This window comes from Schistocerca gregaria, chromosome 5 (assembly GCF_023897955.1).
Source record: "Schistocerca gregaria isolate iqSchGreg1 chromosome 5, iqSchGreg1.2, whole genome shotgun sequence".
Lineage (NCBI taxonomy): Eukaryota > Metazoa > Arthropoda > Insecta > Orthoptera > Acrididae > Schistocerca > Schistocerca gregaria.
This window is the reverse complement of record NC_064924.1, coordinates 81,267,477-81,285,748: the sequence shown is the minus strand read 5'-3', so window position 1 is coordinate 81,285,748 and position 18,272 is coordinate 81,267,477. Positions and strand designations below refer to the sequence as shown.

Sequence of the window (18,272 nt, the reverse complement as noted above, 5' to 3'; positions counted from 1 at the left end):
TTGTATAGACCCTCTATATACTCCTTCCACCTTTCTGCTTTCCCTTCTTTGCTTAGAACTGGGTTTCCATCTGAGCTCTTGATATTCATACAAGTGGTTCTCTTATCTCCAAAGGTCTCTTTAATTTTCCTGTAGGCAGTATCTATCTTACCCCTAGTGAGATAAGCCTCTACATCCTTACATTTGTCCTCTAGATATCCCTGCTTAGCTATTTTGCACTTCTTGTCGATCTCATTTTTTAGACGTCTGTATTCCTTTTTGCCTGCTTCATTTACTGTATTTTTATATTTTCTCCTTTCATCAATTAAATTCAATATTTTTTTTGTTACCCAAGGATTTCTACTAGCCTTCATCTTTTTACCTACTTGATCCTCTGCTGCCTTCACTACTTCATCCCTCAAAGCTACCCATTCATCTTCTACCGTATTTCTTTCCCCCATTTCTGTCAATTGCTCTCTTATGCTCTCCCTGAAACTCTGTACAACCTCTGGTTCTTTTAGTTTATCCAGGTCCCATCTCCTTAAATTCCCCCCTTTTTGCAGTTTCTTTAGTTTTAATCTACAGGTCATAGCCAATAGATTGTGGTCAGAGTCCACATCTGCCCCTGGAAATGTGTTACAATTTAAAACCTGGTTCCTAAATCTCTGTCTTACCATTATATAATCTATCTGAAATCTGTCAGTGTATACATCGTGAAATTGAGGAACGAGAAAACGTGCCAAAGGATTATGAAAAAGACGAATGTGGATGCAGAGTACAAGCACAGGCGAGGTGAGTTGCGCTACCATTGGTTACGCTGAGTTACGTCTCATAACCAGACCTGGCGTACACTAAACAGGCTCTTTCTGAATTTAGAACCGTGTACATAGTAAATGCCGACCGGTGTGGCGGTGACACGAACTACAAAGTGGATATTGGTGTGAGAACTGTTGAAAATGATTTACAAACTCACATACCGTCCTATATCAAGCTGTGTGGTTTCAAAGCCCTCGTAACTGTATCGCAAACCAGTGTACTCCCTGTGAGTGATGACGTGGAAATTTCCGACGTTCAATCAAACTTCGCGGTAACCCCGCAATCTAACGTTTCTGAACTTACAAGGGGATCCTCCATACTGTAAATCACGGATGTTGGTGCGCTTTAAATATGTTGTAGAGGCACTTACCCTGAGTACCTGGCTACCTGGTTTTTTAGCGACGGGCCTTGGTTTTTGAGGAAATCGCTTTTTAATTTCATTGCGTTTTGGTATGCCTGTAACATTACCCTTACGCCGAGCAACTGAGCGTAGCGCAACGGTAAAGGTGCACGGCTACCGTGCTGGAGGTACTGTTTTCGGATCTTGCCAGTCAACTTTTTTTTTTCAAAGTTGACCGAATTTTTCAATTGTATTTCAAAGAATATCAACGAACAGTGGAAGGTGTGCGAAGTTATAAAGATATATTCAGTTTTTTTTTTCTGTCATACAATATTACAAAATCTTATTTTTCATCGTCCACTTTGCTTGATGTGCCAGAACAATATTGTGGGTGATATTTACCACAGAAACAACCGAAGGACACATTTTCGCAGCACTACGTGCATTTTATGAAAGCAACAGTCTTGCAGGCGCACGGTTTCTTCACGAGCGATACCGGGAAACACAATTCTTTTGCATTCAAAAAGATTTCTCTTTCATCCGCTAATTTCGATGCGAACCATGCGTATCTAATCAAGCTTTCAAAATTAGGTGCGCTGAATTGATATAGGATTCGCGAATGTAATTTTATCGAATCTTCACTAGAAGTGATCTCTCTATTGCCTTTCATCAATTCGGAAGCATTCTTAATAATTTTCATGACGATTTTCACCTGTCGGTGAAAATAAACATCGCAGGGCTGGCAATAAGGAGTGCACTTTGGTGGGACCACTTTTATTGTGCACGTCCTCGCTTTCCTTTCATCAGTAAATAGATGATCGTATAAAGTTTAATTGGTTTGCCCTCCCCACGAATTGATAATGTAGAAACATTTTTTCTATCCCACTTACCAAATGATTAAAGAACGCAAACATTCTTCTACCCCAGTTTCGTGAACTTTGCGGATTTCGTGTAGGACACGACTACATTTCTGTATTTCCCGGTTAATTCGTCTACTCGTTTTTGAACGTTAGGACTAAATTTTCCGGAAGGTTCTTGCATACATAAAAAACATACGGGAGCAGTATTCGAACACGGTACCTCTAGCGCGGTAGCCGTGAACCTTCACACTGCGCTACGCTGAATTGCTCGGAATGTATGTAATGTTACGAGTATACAAAGCGCGCAATGAACTTCAAAATCGATTTTCTCAAAAGCAGATACTCAGGCTAAGTGTCACTACAACATATTCGAAGAGCATCAAAATCCGTGATTTACAGTATGGGGGGGTCCCCTTGTTAATCAGTTTGCCTTCATGCAATTCATAGAAGATTCAGTTTTGAAAGAACCTGTTCCAGGGGAAGAAGAAGAAGGCCATCTTGTGCACCGTCGCACAACACTACTGTCACATCCAGCGTTCCTGCAACCGACTCTTTGAATAAATGTAACAGCACAAACGACAACGACCGACAAATGACACCACAGCTTACAGACAAGGGCACAGATCACACTGTGACGTGTCACGATCATTCGGATGCCACAGAACAAGCAGTTCCTACTTCAAAAAAATCTTAAACCTCCATATCTGAGTCCCAGAAAGATTTCCAAGGCCGATCCTCACCTGACAAAAAGAAACTTCGCATTGCTCGCGGAGCAGCCGCTCAGGCAGCTGAACAATTGAGGCCGGTAGCCCAACAAGTGGCCGAAAAACTGAAAAACAGCCAAACTTGAGCAAAGGCAACATCCGCAACTGCCACCTTAGAACTCGGCGACAATCGAAACTTACCACCGGGTGATCCTTGGAAGCCGGCCGATGTGGCCGAGTGATTCTAGGCGCTTCAGTCCGGAACCGCGCTGCTGCTACTGTCGCAGGTTCGAATTCCGCCTCGGGCATGGATGTGTGTGATGTCCATAGGTTAGTCAGGTTTAAGTAGTTCTAAGTCTAGGGGACTGATGACCTCAGATGTTGAGTCCCACAGTGCTCAGAGCCATTTTTTTTATCCTTGGAGGACGGGCGGTGAAACAGACAGAAATGGGAGCCAACCGTATTTTTTATGTGGAAATGTGTGTGAATGTGTATGTGTGGATAGAGCAGAATTTAGTGGCTCGGGTGTATCTCCTTGTCAATGGCCTATACTTTCACTTACAACTTAACAACGACTGACATTAAATAAATTCTGACTGATGTAATATTCAGAGCGCTTACAGACTTCGTATAAATCACGTATGTAGACGTTGCGCTATTACAAGAAGTCTGCTTAGAACTGAACGTAGCAGATTTAGTAGCCACAACGAACATCAGCAAAGAGGATCACATAGGAACCGCAATCCTACTACGAGATGGTATCCATCACTCGAACATAATACGGCTCACAAATGGACGGGACATATCCTGTCGAATCAATGGCATTCAGGTTGTCAGCTTATACGTACCATCCGGCAGTAACCCCCAAGAGGAACATTCTTATTTTTATTAAAATGACGTGCCTTCTTTGATTAATAAGTATGCCGTGAATTGTATCGAAAGCGAAGCTTTTAACTGTATTCAAATGGTTCAAATGGCTCTGAGCTCTATGGGACTTAACATCTGTGGTCATCAGTCCTCTAGAACTTAGAACTACTTAAACCTGTCTAACCTAAGGACGTCACACACAGCCATGCCCGAGGCAGGATTCGAACCTGCGACCGTAGCGGTCACGCGGTTCGAGACTGAAGCTCCTAGAACCGCACGACCACACCGGCCGGCTTAACTGTATTATCTCAGCAAAAGACCGAACACGAAACTTTAATAAATGTACAGAACTCGACTACTTCATCTCTGGATTGAAACTACTTGACACCTGGCATTCACACTCATAGCCTGCACTTCGCCCAGCCGAACAGACCGCATATACGTCTCTGCCGCTGTCGGCCGTAATGTAATGAACAGCGATAATGCTCCAGTTGTCTTTTCTCACTGCAGTGCCCATCAATGCTACATGAACCTCCAACGGCCAGAAGTGTTTCACGGGAGAGGCAACTGGAGAATCAGCCTGTGGCAAGACAAACAACTGGGTGCAGACATCCAACGGTCATGGGAGCAAGTAAATCGCTCCAAAACCAAATAGATCGACTATTAAATGGTGGCTACATAGAGCCGAACCGAAACTTAGATCAAGAGTAAGAAGTTATTAGTGTATTAGGACAGACAAATAATAAAATTTTATTTCTCAAGTCTTTGTGAACTATACCATGCCACCAACACCATATCGCTGTGTAAAGAAGTGTTAGGAGAAAATTACAAACCTGTATCGCAAACAAATGGAAGGCACGATAACGCGATCCCAACCAAAAGACCTACTTCAGAGGAAAAAGCCTCACTGTATCACACTTTACGAACAGTGCGGCGTCAGGAAGCGAAAGTAATTGAAGAGGTTTTTAATGGAACGGGGACTGTAGTTACAACGCGATATCTCGCCACAAGTGTGTAGCTACTACACAGAACTTCATGACAGGTAGCAGATCAGTGACGCTCTTTGAATCGAAGTACTCAATGAAATAGTTTCCGTATTGTCTCGTGACGATAATGATACTCCTGAAGCCCAGTTCAGTGAAGACGATGTATGACAGGTCGTGTTCGGCGCCACGAAGCGAAAATCTCCTGGACCCGACGGTCTCGGTGCGGAATTTTATTAACACTATCGGAATATCTTGGCCCCAGCATTTTGGCTCTGAGCACTGTGCGACTTAACTTCTGAGGTCATCTGTCGCCTATAACTTAGAACTATAGAACTAATGAAACCTAACTAACCTAAGGGCATCACACACATCCATGCCCGAGGCAGGATTCGAACCGGCGACCGCCGCGGGCGCTCGGTTCCACACTGCAGCCCCTAGAACCGCACGGCCACTCCGGCCGGGGCGCCAGCATTAACTCAACTTGCTAATGAATTGTGGGAGCCTGGATCTGTATCAGAGGAACTCAAAGAAGGCTTCGTTGTGCCTGTACCCAAAAGAGGAAACTACAAAAGGATACGTGAAATGCGCGCTATCGCCTTACTTAACACAAACTTTAAAATAATAACACAGACTGTGAAACAGCGAATGCAACCGGAATTACATAAAAATACTACGAAAACAATAATATTTTGCGGTACCTGCACAGAGTGTAATATCAGCTGCCTGCGATCTACGGGGTGTCATTTGTACTCTGGTGGACAATAAAGACCCCGGGCCGCTACTATTTTTAGACTTTGATCGCATAAACCATGAATTTCTGGTTAAGGTACCGACGAAGACCGGATTTGGCCAACAATTCGTCAAACTATTGCAGCACTTCATCTTTGTTACTGGCACCTGTCCGACAAAATTGTAATTAGATCAGTGAATGCCGTTGTACGCCATTGCGGTAGAGCCCTTACCTGAACGCATAAAACAGCTATCGCTGGGAATCAATATCAGAACAGAGAAAGTGGTATGCGTTACTTATGCCGACCACGTCTTCTTAGCAGTAAGCTCCATAGCAAATCTGACGGAAGCTGAGAACCTCGTCAAAGCTTCATCACGTCGTGGGTGCGAAATTAAACAAGAGAAAGACGACACTGTCCCGTGTAGGAGGAGGCATTGTTATGGCTAACCATCTCGACTGGAATGCAAGGAGGGCGCAACACAAATCTCTCGAAGTCTACTGGAGTGCAGAACCAGAGGTGATAGCGACAAAAACAAGGGACAGGCGTGCTGCACAAGATCAGAGCCAGAACATGAATTTATTCTGACAGGCAATTAGATCTTCTGCAAAAGTCATAATATCTATAGCGAGCAGAATGTACTGCATGGGCCACATCCCACCACTCTCAAATCACCTAGAAGACATTATCCAGAAGGGGTCCTGTTCGTATCTCTTCAGAGTCCACTTTTTGAATGTAAGCATTGAAACGTTGACATTACCATTCTCACGAGGATGGATTGGTCTCATCAGTGCCAGACATAAATGTGTCGGACCTTACTAATCAACTGTATGCATAAAACTAACACCGATGACACACCGAGAGTAATTAAGTACCTAACGGTAAATTGGAAGCCATTCAGTATAATGCCACCAATTAATGAAGCTATGATATCAATGGCTTTTCGCCATGTTAGACTCTACTACTGCGTTAGAACCCTTACTTGAACGCATAACCCAGCGATCGCTGCGAATCAACATCGGAACAGAGAAAGTGGTTTGCGTTACTTATGCCGACTACGTCTTCTTCGCAGTACTCTCCATAGCAAATCTGATGGAAGTGGGGTACCTCGTCAACGACTTCATCATGTTCGTGAGTGCGAAATTAAACAAGAGAAAGACGACATTGCTCCATTGAAAGGAGGATATAAGATGAACATCAACAAAAGCAAAACGAAGATAATGGAAAGTAGTCGAATTAAATCGATGCTGTGGATATTAGATTAGGAAATGAGACGCTAAAGTAGTAAATGAGTGTTGCTATTTCGGGAGAAAATAACTGATGATGGTAGAAGTAGAGAGGATTTAAAATGTAGACTGACAATAGCAAGGAAGGCGTTTCTGAAGAAAAGAAATTTGTTAACATCGAGTATAGATTTAGATATCAGGAAGTCTTTTCTGTAGGTATTTGTATGAAGTGTAGCCATGTATGGAAGTGGAACGTGGACAATAAATATATTAGACAAAAAGGTAATAGAAGGTTTCGAAATGTGGTGCTAAAAAAGGATACTGAAGGTTAGATGGGTAGATCACATAACTAATGAGGAGGTATTAAATAGAATTGGGGAAAAGAGAAATTTGTGGCTCAACTTGACTAGAAGAAGGGATCGGTTGGTAGGACATATTCTGAGGCATCAAGGGATCACCAATTTAGTATTGGAGGGCAGAGCGGAGGGTAAAAATCGTAGAGGGAGACCAAGAGATGAATACACTAAACAGATTCAGAAGGATGTAGGTTGCAGTAGATACTGGGAGATGAAGAAGCTTGCACACGATAGAGTAACATGGAGAGCTGCATCAAACCAGTCTCTGGACTGAAGACCTCAACAACATCGAGTTCAGTTACATATGACAAGCTGACAACATCAGTGCACAGATGGTAGAGAAAACAGAGTCATTCAGAAATTACGCACGCTAAGTAGAATACCATCTGGGGAAACTGTAGCTCTGTATTATTATCACACGTCCTGTCTACATGGTATCTAATGATCAAAGACGAAGTTCCAACCAACGAGAAATTCCACAACACTCGCCTGTGCCTGACACCCGCCTGTACGATATGCGAGCACGTGGACACCTTAATTCACAGGTTCATCTGTGATATAGCTGGACTGATCACGGCGCACATGCGAAGTAGACTGGCGATAATTGACTGTACGGTTCAGCACAACGTCGACATCATCGAATTAACCATACCAGAAAAAATACGATACCGCGCGGGAAGCAAATTGCCCCCATTAGGATATTATGTCACACCGCGGCTTATAATGTCAGTCATCGTCAAACAACACTTGAAGAATACTACGCATATTTAGAATACGAACATGCAAAGAGCAGATGCCGAAGATATTACGTTGACACATATGGTAACATGTTGAAAATTTTGGTGCAGATGTGAACCAATAAGTCGCTACTTAGTACAAAATAACGTATCACAAAAACATGGAAAAATCAGCAAAACCTACAGAACTATCCTATGTTAATATCATTATAACTCCCTATCTTTTACTTTATTTGGAAAGGAGCCAATATTACATCCCACATTTTAAATCATCAGAAGATTACATTCATCTACCTAAAGATAGATAACACTTGCCATACTAACGTGGCACTTTTTAGTTACAGAAAAGGTGAATAAAAATACAAGAAGACCGAAACAAAAATTTATATTTGACAACTTTCCACAAGAAGGCTACTTAGTAGACAATAGCAGAGTATTACTTGTAATTTAATAGCTCAAGTCTCTACCATTACAAATATCAACATCCTATATTTATATGCAAGAGTAAAATAACTTTCAACAATAATATTTTCAAGATTTTAAAACTAACCTGCCCATTGTGAATTAGTGAATTGGTGTGAGGAATAACAAAGATTCTAAAAGTCTATTTAAAAAGATCTATTTATTTCCATATGTATACAAGTGATAAGTTTATCCTGTGGTTAAATGATGGAAATTGAACAATCCTTGAATTTACAAGGAAAGGACTTCTTTACTTAAGGTACTGTTTGAACAGGAAACTAATGGATACGGTGCACAAACAATTTTGATGAATGCTGTAATTAATTCTTATAAACTGTTAACTGTATTTGGATTCAGCGCATATCTACGTGTTCACATATAAAGAAAATGTTCATTTTATAATTAAAAAAAAAACGCGAAGTTGGATGACGCCTGGCAGCGTTGCTGACACATAACATGGAAACGAAGTATGGAAGCGGACCAAACACGGACGGGAGATCACCCTACGAAGATGAGGGCTGCAAATGGGGAAGTCCATTGAGATAAGTGACTTTGACAAAGGACAGATAGTTATTAAACAAAGCCTGTGGACCAGTACCTCGAAAACGGGGAAGCTGGTCGAATGTTTACGTGCTACTGTCGTGAGCATTTACGGAAAGACGTAGGACAGTGAAACTACCACTGGGCGCTAAGCGGTTGGACGACCAGGACTCTTGACAAATGGGTCAAATGGCTCTGAGCCCTATGGGACTCAACATCTATGGTCATCAGTCCCCTAGAACTTAGAACTACTCAAACCTAACTAACCTAAGGACAACACACAACACCCAGTCATCACGAGGCAGAGAAAATCTCTGACCCCGCCGGGAATCGAACCGGGAACCCGGTGGTGATCTGTGGCATCTCTGCCGAAAGAGCACAGAGCGTTTTGGAGCACACCGTTCATCGTACATTGATGAACATGGATCTCCGCATCATACCACCCGTATGAGTTCACATGTTGACCCAACGACACCGTCAGTTGCGATTGCAGAAGGCACAGGACCAAAGGGATTCGACAGTCGATCAATGGAAAATTGTCGGTTTTTCGACTGAATCACATTTTTTCCTACAATAGGTCGTTGGTCGTCTCTACAAACGCCAAAATTCAGATGAACGACGGCTCGAAATGTGCAGCGCGCCACTGATGCAGGATGGTGGGAGCAGTATTACGCTATGGCAGACTGCGCTTGCATGGGACCTGTCGTAGAAATCGAAAACACGCTGACACCTGCGAAGCACCTGCAGAACTTGATGGTTGATGTCTTCCCCTGCCGGCCGCGGTGGTCTCGCGGTTCTAGGCGCTCAGTCCGGAACCGCGCGACTGCTACGGTCGCAGGTTCGAATCCTGCCTCGGGCATGGATGTGTGTGATGTCCTTAGGTTAGTTAGGTTTAAGTAGTTCTAAGTTCTAGGAGACTGATGACCACAGATGTTAAGTCCCATAGAGCTCAGAGCCATAATGCTGCGGCCAAGATATTCCGATAGTGTTAATAAAGTTCCGCACCGAGACTGTTTGCTCCAGGAGATTTTCACTTCGTGGCGCCGAACACGACCTGTCGTCTTCACTGAACTGGGCTTCCCCGATGGCCATGTCATCTTTCAGTAGTATAATTCTCTGTGTCTTCGAGGCAGAACCCTGCTACAGTGGTTTGAGGTGCGTTATAGTGAAGGCACGTTGACGGGTCCTCGATCAGTTTCGCCTGATGTAAATCGAATGAAAACCGTCTGGGTCGCTGTCGGAAGCCATCACCACGCAGGTGAATCAGGGGCCCGATATTTACGCTAATTAAATGACCTTTCAGTAAATACCAGATGACACATACATCCCTAAACTACCCATGAACTCTCCGATCCCTGATACGCGGAATCAGTGATGTATTTCGTTCCAAATGTGGACAAATAATCTATCTCTCAGGTGGTCATAACGCTTGGTTCATCAGTGTATCTTGAGATGATCAGAGATATAGGTTAACACGAAGTAATCAGGCGATTAGCCGTGGAATTTGGATTGTTTGCATGGCCAGCCGGAAAATACATTATCCCGCTAAATTATTGTTCAATCGGACCTATCTCAGACGTAATTTCATCCTGTGTGGTGTGGTTGCTGAGTTCGGTCTTTACATGCTGCATTATATGTGCTGGGTGAAATCGGAACGTAGTTTTATATTAAGCCCGCTTTTGACAGGTGTCCTTGTGCATGCACGTAAAAGGATTCGTTTCCCCCCAATCATGGTTAACCGAAGTAAACCTTCGTGCAGCGTGCTTATTCGAACTGAAATAGAATTTAGCCGGTAGGTGTGGCCATGTGGTTCTCGGCACTTCAGTCTGACCGCTAAGGTCGCAGGTTCGAATCCTGCCTCGGGCATGGATGTGTGTGATGTCCTTAGATTAGTTAGGTTTAAGTAGTTCTAAGTTCTAGGGGACTGATGACCTCAGATATTAAGTCCCATAGTGCTCAGAGCCATTTTTTTAAAAAATGTAACTTAGTTCTCTTTTGTGTACAGAGTCGTGTGGGAACGTGGATAATGGTATAAAGTGGTTCTTCATTCATCCGTGAGCATTCTTAGCTTACAGTATCTATCTCATTGAGTAATATGCAACAAACGGATTTGGTGAGTAAATTTTATGGATAAACCTGGTAAACGATGCTCTTTTGTGTACTATCTGAGACTGGATGTAGTTTCCTGTGTATCTCAAATAGCAAACATTTGACTGATTTAACAACAGTGTAGACATTTGTCTGTTTACTGCGTTGAAACTCCCTTTGTTTGTTCTTGGAACAAACAAGTGGTTAATCATGTTCACGACCATCTTTGATCATATCCTGACTCCTTTTCCTGTTTACCTATCAACTCTGTTTAAACAAGCAATACACTCCCTTCTTTGTGCCACACATCACTGTCTTGATTTACGCACTCTTTCACCCTTTCAGTAGTTATATGTGTTTTGCTTTGTAGATGAATGCAATTCCACCAACAGCTCTGTTTTTCAGATTAGATCTCCAAATAAGTTTGTCGAAAGTCACTATAAGTTACAGGTTAATGTTTTTCTGGCGAATAATTTTGATTTAAGTGCTAGTTGAGACATACATATGCACTGTACGAGTGTTTGTCTGTAAGATGAGCCTCTTTACATTAAGAATCTATTACTATTGCAAATCTCCCTTGTTAGTATTAACTAACGGGCCTAGTACACGGCGTTGACGAAGCACTTATTTCTTCCAGTCTCCTGTCAGTCCACTTCGTCCTTCCCCCTTTGTCAACTTCCTCCCTCCTCCCTCTTTCCCCATCTCTCCCTTTGGCAATCTCCTCTTCCCCCCTCTCTCGGTCCGTATTCCCACTGTCTCTGTCCTTGTCTTCCTCCTCCTCTCCATTCATCTCACCCTTTTCCCTTTCTCTGTCCATTTTCACCTCCTCCTCTGTTCAAATGGTTCAAATGGCTCTGAGCACTATGGGACTCAACTGCTGTGGTTATTAGTCCCCTAGAACTTAGAACTACTTAAACCTAACTAACCTAAGGACATCACACACGTCCATGCCCGAGGCAGGATTCGAACCTGCGACCGTAGCAGTCACACGGTTCCGGACTGCGCGCCTAGAACCGCGAGACCACCGCGGCCGGCCTCCTCTGTTCACTCCACTCCCTATTATCTCTGTGCATCTCCGCCTGCTCTGTTTCTCTCCTTCTCCACATCTTCTCTTTCCGTCTCCAAGTTACCATCCCCACCATAACTGCAGGATGGTGATTCTTACCTCCACAGTAAAACATTGAGTAATAAATGCACCAAGTTTGGTTGAGATCGATCGAAAGATTTAGGAGGAATTTTTTTACCGTGGGTTTGACAGAGCGCGCACATGTCACATATATTTCACATATATTTAGCGTATCTCACATGTATCTGTACACAGATTTCACCCGTACCTGCAGCGAATTCTGCCCTGCAGTTTCATTTTCACGCGGTTCTATCTTTTTGGCGTCATACTTCCTGAACTATGTGTCGTACAATGATAGTATTTTGTACGTAAATTCAGCGATATATGTGGATCCTGTCTGCGAAATATAAAGCTAGTAAAATTCGAAGTAAAGAAGTAATAAATTAAAACTTCCAACAATGTGACTGCGTAAACATCGAAAATGTAGGTTGTCAACAAGAAAAAGTTTCTTAGAGGTTTGTAATTATGTGTAAAGTTCCTTGCAAATCGCTAACTGCTCTCATTCAAAAATAATCGTATAAAGTCTAGATATTCACAGGTCGTGGGCTACTCTTATTTTCCGCCTCCACCACTAACCACTTTCATAGGTAAGTTGTTCTTACCTCACAGCGGCTCTTTTCAGACAATAAGTCATACGTGTACCAAGTCTGGTTCTTGTCGGTCGATTGGTTACAAAAGTTAGTTGGTTGAGACATGAAATCTCGTAGGAAACAGGCGACCATGGTAGTACTGTACTGGAGCAAAATAGGTCGTTTCGAATCCCTTTTCCGCTTCCTGTCCCACCCCCCCCCCCCCTCTCTCTCTCTCTCTCTCCTGAGTCTCATACCTCCCTATTTCTTACCTGCACGCCACGACATCCCAATACCTTCAACTCTCACAATACGTTTTTAATTAAACCCATCCATTTCATTGGATTTCACTTCGTTATTGTACACCATGCAAGTTGTCCACGTAAATATATTTTAAGTATTGTTAATAAAAATATGCTGCCTATTCGGATAGCGGTTCTGTGCATATCAAGTCTTCTTTTTCTTTTTTATCCTTGTGTATTACTGTGAATCAGTTACCTTCTAATGATTACAGATATCAGTTACTAATGAACTACAGTTGCCTTTACAATATTTGCCACCGCTTACTTTTCTGTATAATATAGGTTTACATGCTCCCTGTAGCCTTACTATAGGGAGCCTAACATTTCTTCACGATTGTTATGTATGATTATGTACAGCTTACCAGTTACGAGATTTTCAGTTGATATTTGTACATTTCATGGTTATAGTTACAATATAGTTTGTAAACTTTGAAACAAAAATAGTTTGACATTTTTGCATACAAAACTCAGATATTACCCTCATGGCGCCATCTTGTATCTTCTGCGCTCTAGTAGCTAACCTTGTCTACCTTCCCCCTCCGTGTCTCTACGAGATCTAGTAATCTATCAGCTTATTTTATACATAGGTCTAGAAACGCTGGTAACATGTGACCCTCTGTTCAATTGAGTAGGTTTCCATGTATGCATTTTGCACTTTGATAATGTCTGTTATATTTTTCATCTTCTACGTACAAATTTGTTTACATCTTACAGTTTAGATATCTGGTGATGGAAATAACTCCGAAACGCGTCAACTGAGCAATTTGAGTTGTAAAGTCATTTTTCACGAGCTACACTCCTAGAAATTGAAATAAGAACACCGTGAATTCATTGTCCCAGGAAGGGGAAACTTTATTGACACATTCCTGGGGTCAGATACATCACATGATCACAATGATAGAACCACAGGCACATAGACACAGGCAACAGAGCATGCACAATGTCGGCACTAGTACAGTGTATATCCACCTTTCGCAGCAATGCAGGCTGCTATTCTCCCATGGAGACGATCGTAGAGATCCTGGATGTAGTCCTGTGGAACGGTTTGCCATGCTATTTCCACCTGGCGCCTCAGTTTGACCAGCGTTCGTGCTGGACGTGCAGACCGCGTGAGACGACGCTTCATCCAGTCCCAAACATGCTCAATGGGGGACAGAACCGGAGATCTTGCTGGCCAGGGTAGTTGACTTACACCTTCTAGAGCACGTTGGGTGGCACGGGATACATGCGGACGTGCTTTGTCCTGTTGGAACAGCAAGTTCCCTTGCCGGTCTAGGAATGGTAGAACGATGGGTTCGATGACGGTTTGGATGTACCGTGCACTATTCAGTGTCCCCTCGACGATCACCAGAGGTGTACGGCCAGTGTAGCAGATCGCTCCCCACACCATGATGCCGGGTGTTGGCCCTGCACGGCGCCAAACACGCATACGACCATCATTGGCACCAAGGCAGAAGCGACTCTCATCGCTGAAGACGACACGTCTCCATTCGTCCCTCCATTCACGCCTGTCGCGACACCACTGGAGGCGGGTTGCACGATGTTGGGGCGTGAGCAGAAGACGGCCTAACGGTGTGCGAGACCGTAGCCCAGCTTCATGGAGACGATTGCGAATGGTCCTCGCTGATACCCCACGAGCAACAGTGTCCCTAATTTGCTGGGAAGTGGCGGTGCGGCCCCCTACGGCACTGCGTAGGATCCTACGGTCTTGGCGTGCATCCGTGCGTTGCTGCGGTCCGGTCCCAGGTCGACGGGCACGTGCACCTTCCGCCGACCACTGGCGACAACATCGATGTACTGTGGAGACCTCACGCCCCACGTGTTGAGCAATTTGGCGGTACTTCCACCCGGCCTCCCGCATGCCCACTATACGCCCTCGCTCAAAGTCCGTCAACTGCACATACGGTTCACGTCCACGCTGTCGCGGCATGCTACCAGTCTTAGAGACTGCGATGGAGCTCCGTATGCCACGGCAAACTGGCTGAGACTGACGGCGGCGGTGCACAAATGCTGCGCAGCTGGCGCCATTCGACGGCCAACACAGCGGTTCCTGGTGTGTCCTCTGTGCCGTGCGTGTGATCATTGCTTGTACAGCCCTCTCGCAGTGTCCGGAGCAAGTATGGTGGGTCTGACACACCGGTATCAATGTGTTCTTTTTTCCATTTCCAGGAGTGTATATGAATTTGTCGAACTGGCTTTGTCAGATCCAATACAGTACTACATTATGATTAGCAAGGAATTTCAGAATCATCAGTAAACTTTGAGGTCAAAGTTGCAAGACAACGGTTAGCTTGTAGGGTACACAACTGCCCATTAATATTGCTACACCAATGTATTATACTAGAACTGACATTTAATTACATTTTAACGCAATTTGGGTGCATAGATCCTAAAAAATCAGGCTGTAAAAACGGCCTTGATATGCCTGAGCATTGAGTCAATCAGAGCTTGGATGGCGTGTACAGGTACAGCTGCCGAAGCAGCTTCAACAGGACACCATAGTTCATCAAGAATGGTGACTCGCGTATTGCGGCGAGCCAGTTCCTCGGCCACCATTGGCCAGACGTTTTCAGGTGGTGAGAGATGTGGAGAATGTGCTGTACAGGGCAGTAGTCGAACATTTTCTGGCACGTACAGGACCTGTATATCCGGTCGTGTATTATCCTGCTGAAATGTAGGGTTTCGCAGGGATCGAATGAAGGGTAGAGCCACCGGTCGTAACACATCTGAAATGTAACGTCCACTGTTCAAAGTGCCGTCAATGTGAACAAGAGTTGACCGAGACGTGTAACCAATGGCACCCCATACCATCACGCTGGGTGATACGCCAGTATGGCGATGACGAATACACGCTCCCAATGTGCGTTTACCACGATGTTGCCAAACACGGATGCGACCATCAGGATGCTGTAAAGAGAACCTGGATTCATCCGAAAAAATGACGTTTTGCCATTCGTGCACCCAGGTTCGCCGTTGAGTACACAATCGTAGGCGCTCCTGTGTGTGATGTAGCGTCAGGGGTAACCGCAGCCATGGTCTTCGAGCTGATGGTCCATGCTGCTGCAAACGTCGTCGAACTGTTCGTGCAGAGGTTTGTTGTCTTTCAAACGTCCCCATCTGTCGACTCAGGGATCGATACGTGGCTGCACGATCTGTTACAGCCATGCAGATTAGATTCCTGTCACCTCGACTGCTAGTGATACGAGGCCGTTGGCATCCAACACGGCGTTCCGTAATACCCTCCTGAACCCACCGATTCCATGTTCTGCTAACTGTTGTTCGATCTCGACCAACGCGAGCAGCAATGTCGCGATACGATAAACCGCAATCGCGATAGGCTACAATCCGACCTTTATCAAAGTCGGAAACGTGATGGTACGCTTTTCTGCTCCTTACAGGAGGCATCACAACAACGTTTCACCAGGCAACGCCGGTCAACTGCTGTCAGTGTATGAGAAATGGGTTGGAAACTTTCCTCACGTCAGCACGTTGTAAGTGTCGCCACCGGCGTCAACCTTGTGTGAATGCTCTGAAGAGCTAATCATTTGGATATCACAGCACCTTCTTCCTGTCGGTTAAATTTCGCGTCCGTAGGACGTCATCTTCGTGGTGTAGCAATTTTAATGGCCAGTAGTGAAATTTCAGTAAAAGGTTCCGCAGCATACGTCAGTGAGACGCGATGTACCACAGATGTGTTGGTACCGTTGTAACGGTACACTGCCTTTACGCTCGATGCGGGACCGACTGGGCCTCCGGACAGCTTATCACACTGACAACGATATAAGAGGCGGGTGAGCTTATCTCGGTAGGTTATCTCCTGAGTCGGCGACCTCTGCTTCTCTGTCTCAGAAGCCGCACTCGCTCGCGGACCAGGCCAGCGTCCTGTAAGCATGAAGGCCGGTGGCCCACTGTGGGCCGCGCTGCTACTGCTGCTGCTGCTGCAGAACGCGCCGGTCGCCAGCGCCGCCAACATCCTGGCCCCAGTCTGGTTCGTCTCGCCCAGCCACTTCGTCATGCTGGGCCGGCTCTTCTCGGAGCTGGCCGCCAGGGGCCACAACGTGACCGTGCTGAGCCACTTCCCGCGGCAGTCGCCCCAGCCCAACTACACCGACATCAGCATCGCTGGCAGTATTCCCTCTTACGCCGACAAGGTACGTAGCCTGCTGTAGTGGACACTTCCAGTTGTTTTTATTTCTCTACTAGTTAGTAATCGGTGTTGCCATAGTATGTATTTAGTCCAATCTTCTATTAGTACATCTCCTCCTTTCCCCTCTCTCTGCCTGTCTCCACAACTCCCTCTCCCTGTCTAGGCCTTTCACCCCTCATTCTCTGTCCGTCTCTTCCTGGCCCTCACTTTATTCATTTTTTCCTCCATTTCTCTCTCTTTCAATCTGTTGCTCCCCCCCTGTCTGCTCCTTCCACCTCTGTAAAACTCGTCATCCCCTTTCCGATTCCAAATCTCCGCCTCCTCTCCTTGTCAAATTCGTCCTCCTCCTCTATTTTTCAGTCTTCTTCTCCACCTCTCTCTATCACTTCCCCCCTCCTCGCTTTCCATCTCCTCTCCTTTCCTTTCTTGTCTGTCTCCTGCTCCCCCAAAGTCTTCCTCCAACAGTCTCCTTCCTTTATCTCCTCCTCTCTCTTCTCTGTCCATTGCCCCGTTTCTTAACATATCCCCCTCCCCCTATCCCTCCCTATCTCCTCCTCCTCTCTGTCTCTGCATCTCCTCATCCTCCCTTCTCTCTCCAACCTGTCGCATTCTCCTCAGTACGAGGCTATAGGTTGTTACCCCTACGGCACTTCTTTCCACAGCGTGACTAATATGTGTCCCAATTTGATTGAAATCGTTGCAGGGGTTTAGATGAGCTATTTAGCAGTGGCTTCATCGTCACATACCAAATACATTTTCACACAAATTTAAAATAGTTAAATCGTACTGTACACGTATTTCATCTGTACGCCTAGCCAGATTCATCCTGTAGTTTCATTTTCACGCAGCTCAGTGTTTATGACGATGTATGTTCTCAGTATGTGCTGTACCGTGACAAAACTTCGGAGGTACAGGGTGTTTCAAAAATGACCGGTATATTTGAAACGGCAATAAAACTAAACGAGGAGCGATAGAAATACACCGTTTGTTGCAATATGCTTGGGACAACAGTACATTTTCAGGTGGACAAACTTTCGAAATTACAGTAGTTACAATTTTCAACAACAGATGGCACTGCAAGTGATGTGAAAGATATAGAAGACAACGCAGTCTGTGGGTGCGCCATTCTGTACGTCGTCTTTCTGCTGTAAGCGTGTGCACAACGTGCAAGTGTGCTGTGACCAACATGGTTTATTGCTTAGAACAGAGGATTTTTCTGGTGTTGGAATTCCACCACCTAGAACACAGTGTAGTTGCAACAAGACAAAGTTTTCAATGGAGGTTTAATGTAACCAAAGGACCGAAAAGCGATACAATAAAGGATCTGTTCGAAAAATTTCAACGGACTGGGAACGTGACGGATGAACGTTCTGGAAAGGTAGGGCGACCGCGTACGGCAACCACAGAGGGCAATGCGCAGCTAGTGCAGCAGGTGATCC

At 44.8% G+C, this 18,272-nt stretch overlaps 1 protein-coding gene across 1 annotated transcript in view; it reads left to right on the top strand.

Moving 5' to 3' along the window:
- The window catches only part of LOC126272831 (UDP-glycosyltransferase UGT5-like), a 103,497-nt gene that overhangs the window by 7,830 nt on the left and 77,395 nt on the right, over nt 1-18,272 (top strand). Inside the window, exon 2 of the mRNA XM_049976031.1 lies at nt 16,536-16,837. Coding sequence (XP_049831988.1) covers nt 16,577-16,837 — 261 coding nt within the window. The 5' untranslated portion in view covers nt 16,536-16,576. The remainder of the gene's footprint in view (nt 1-16,535; nt 16,838-18,272) is intronic.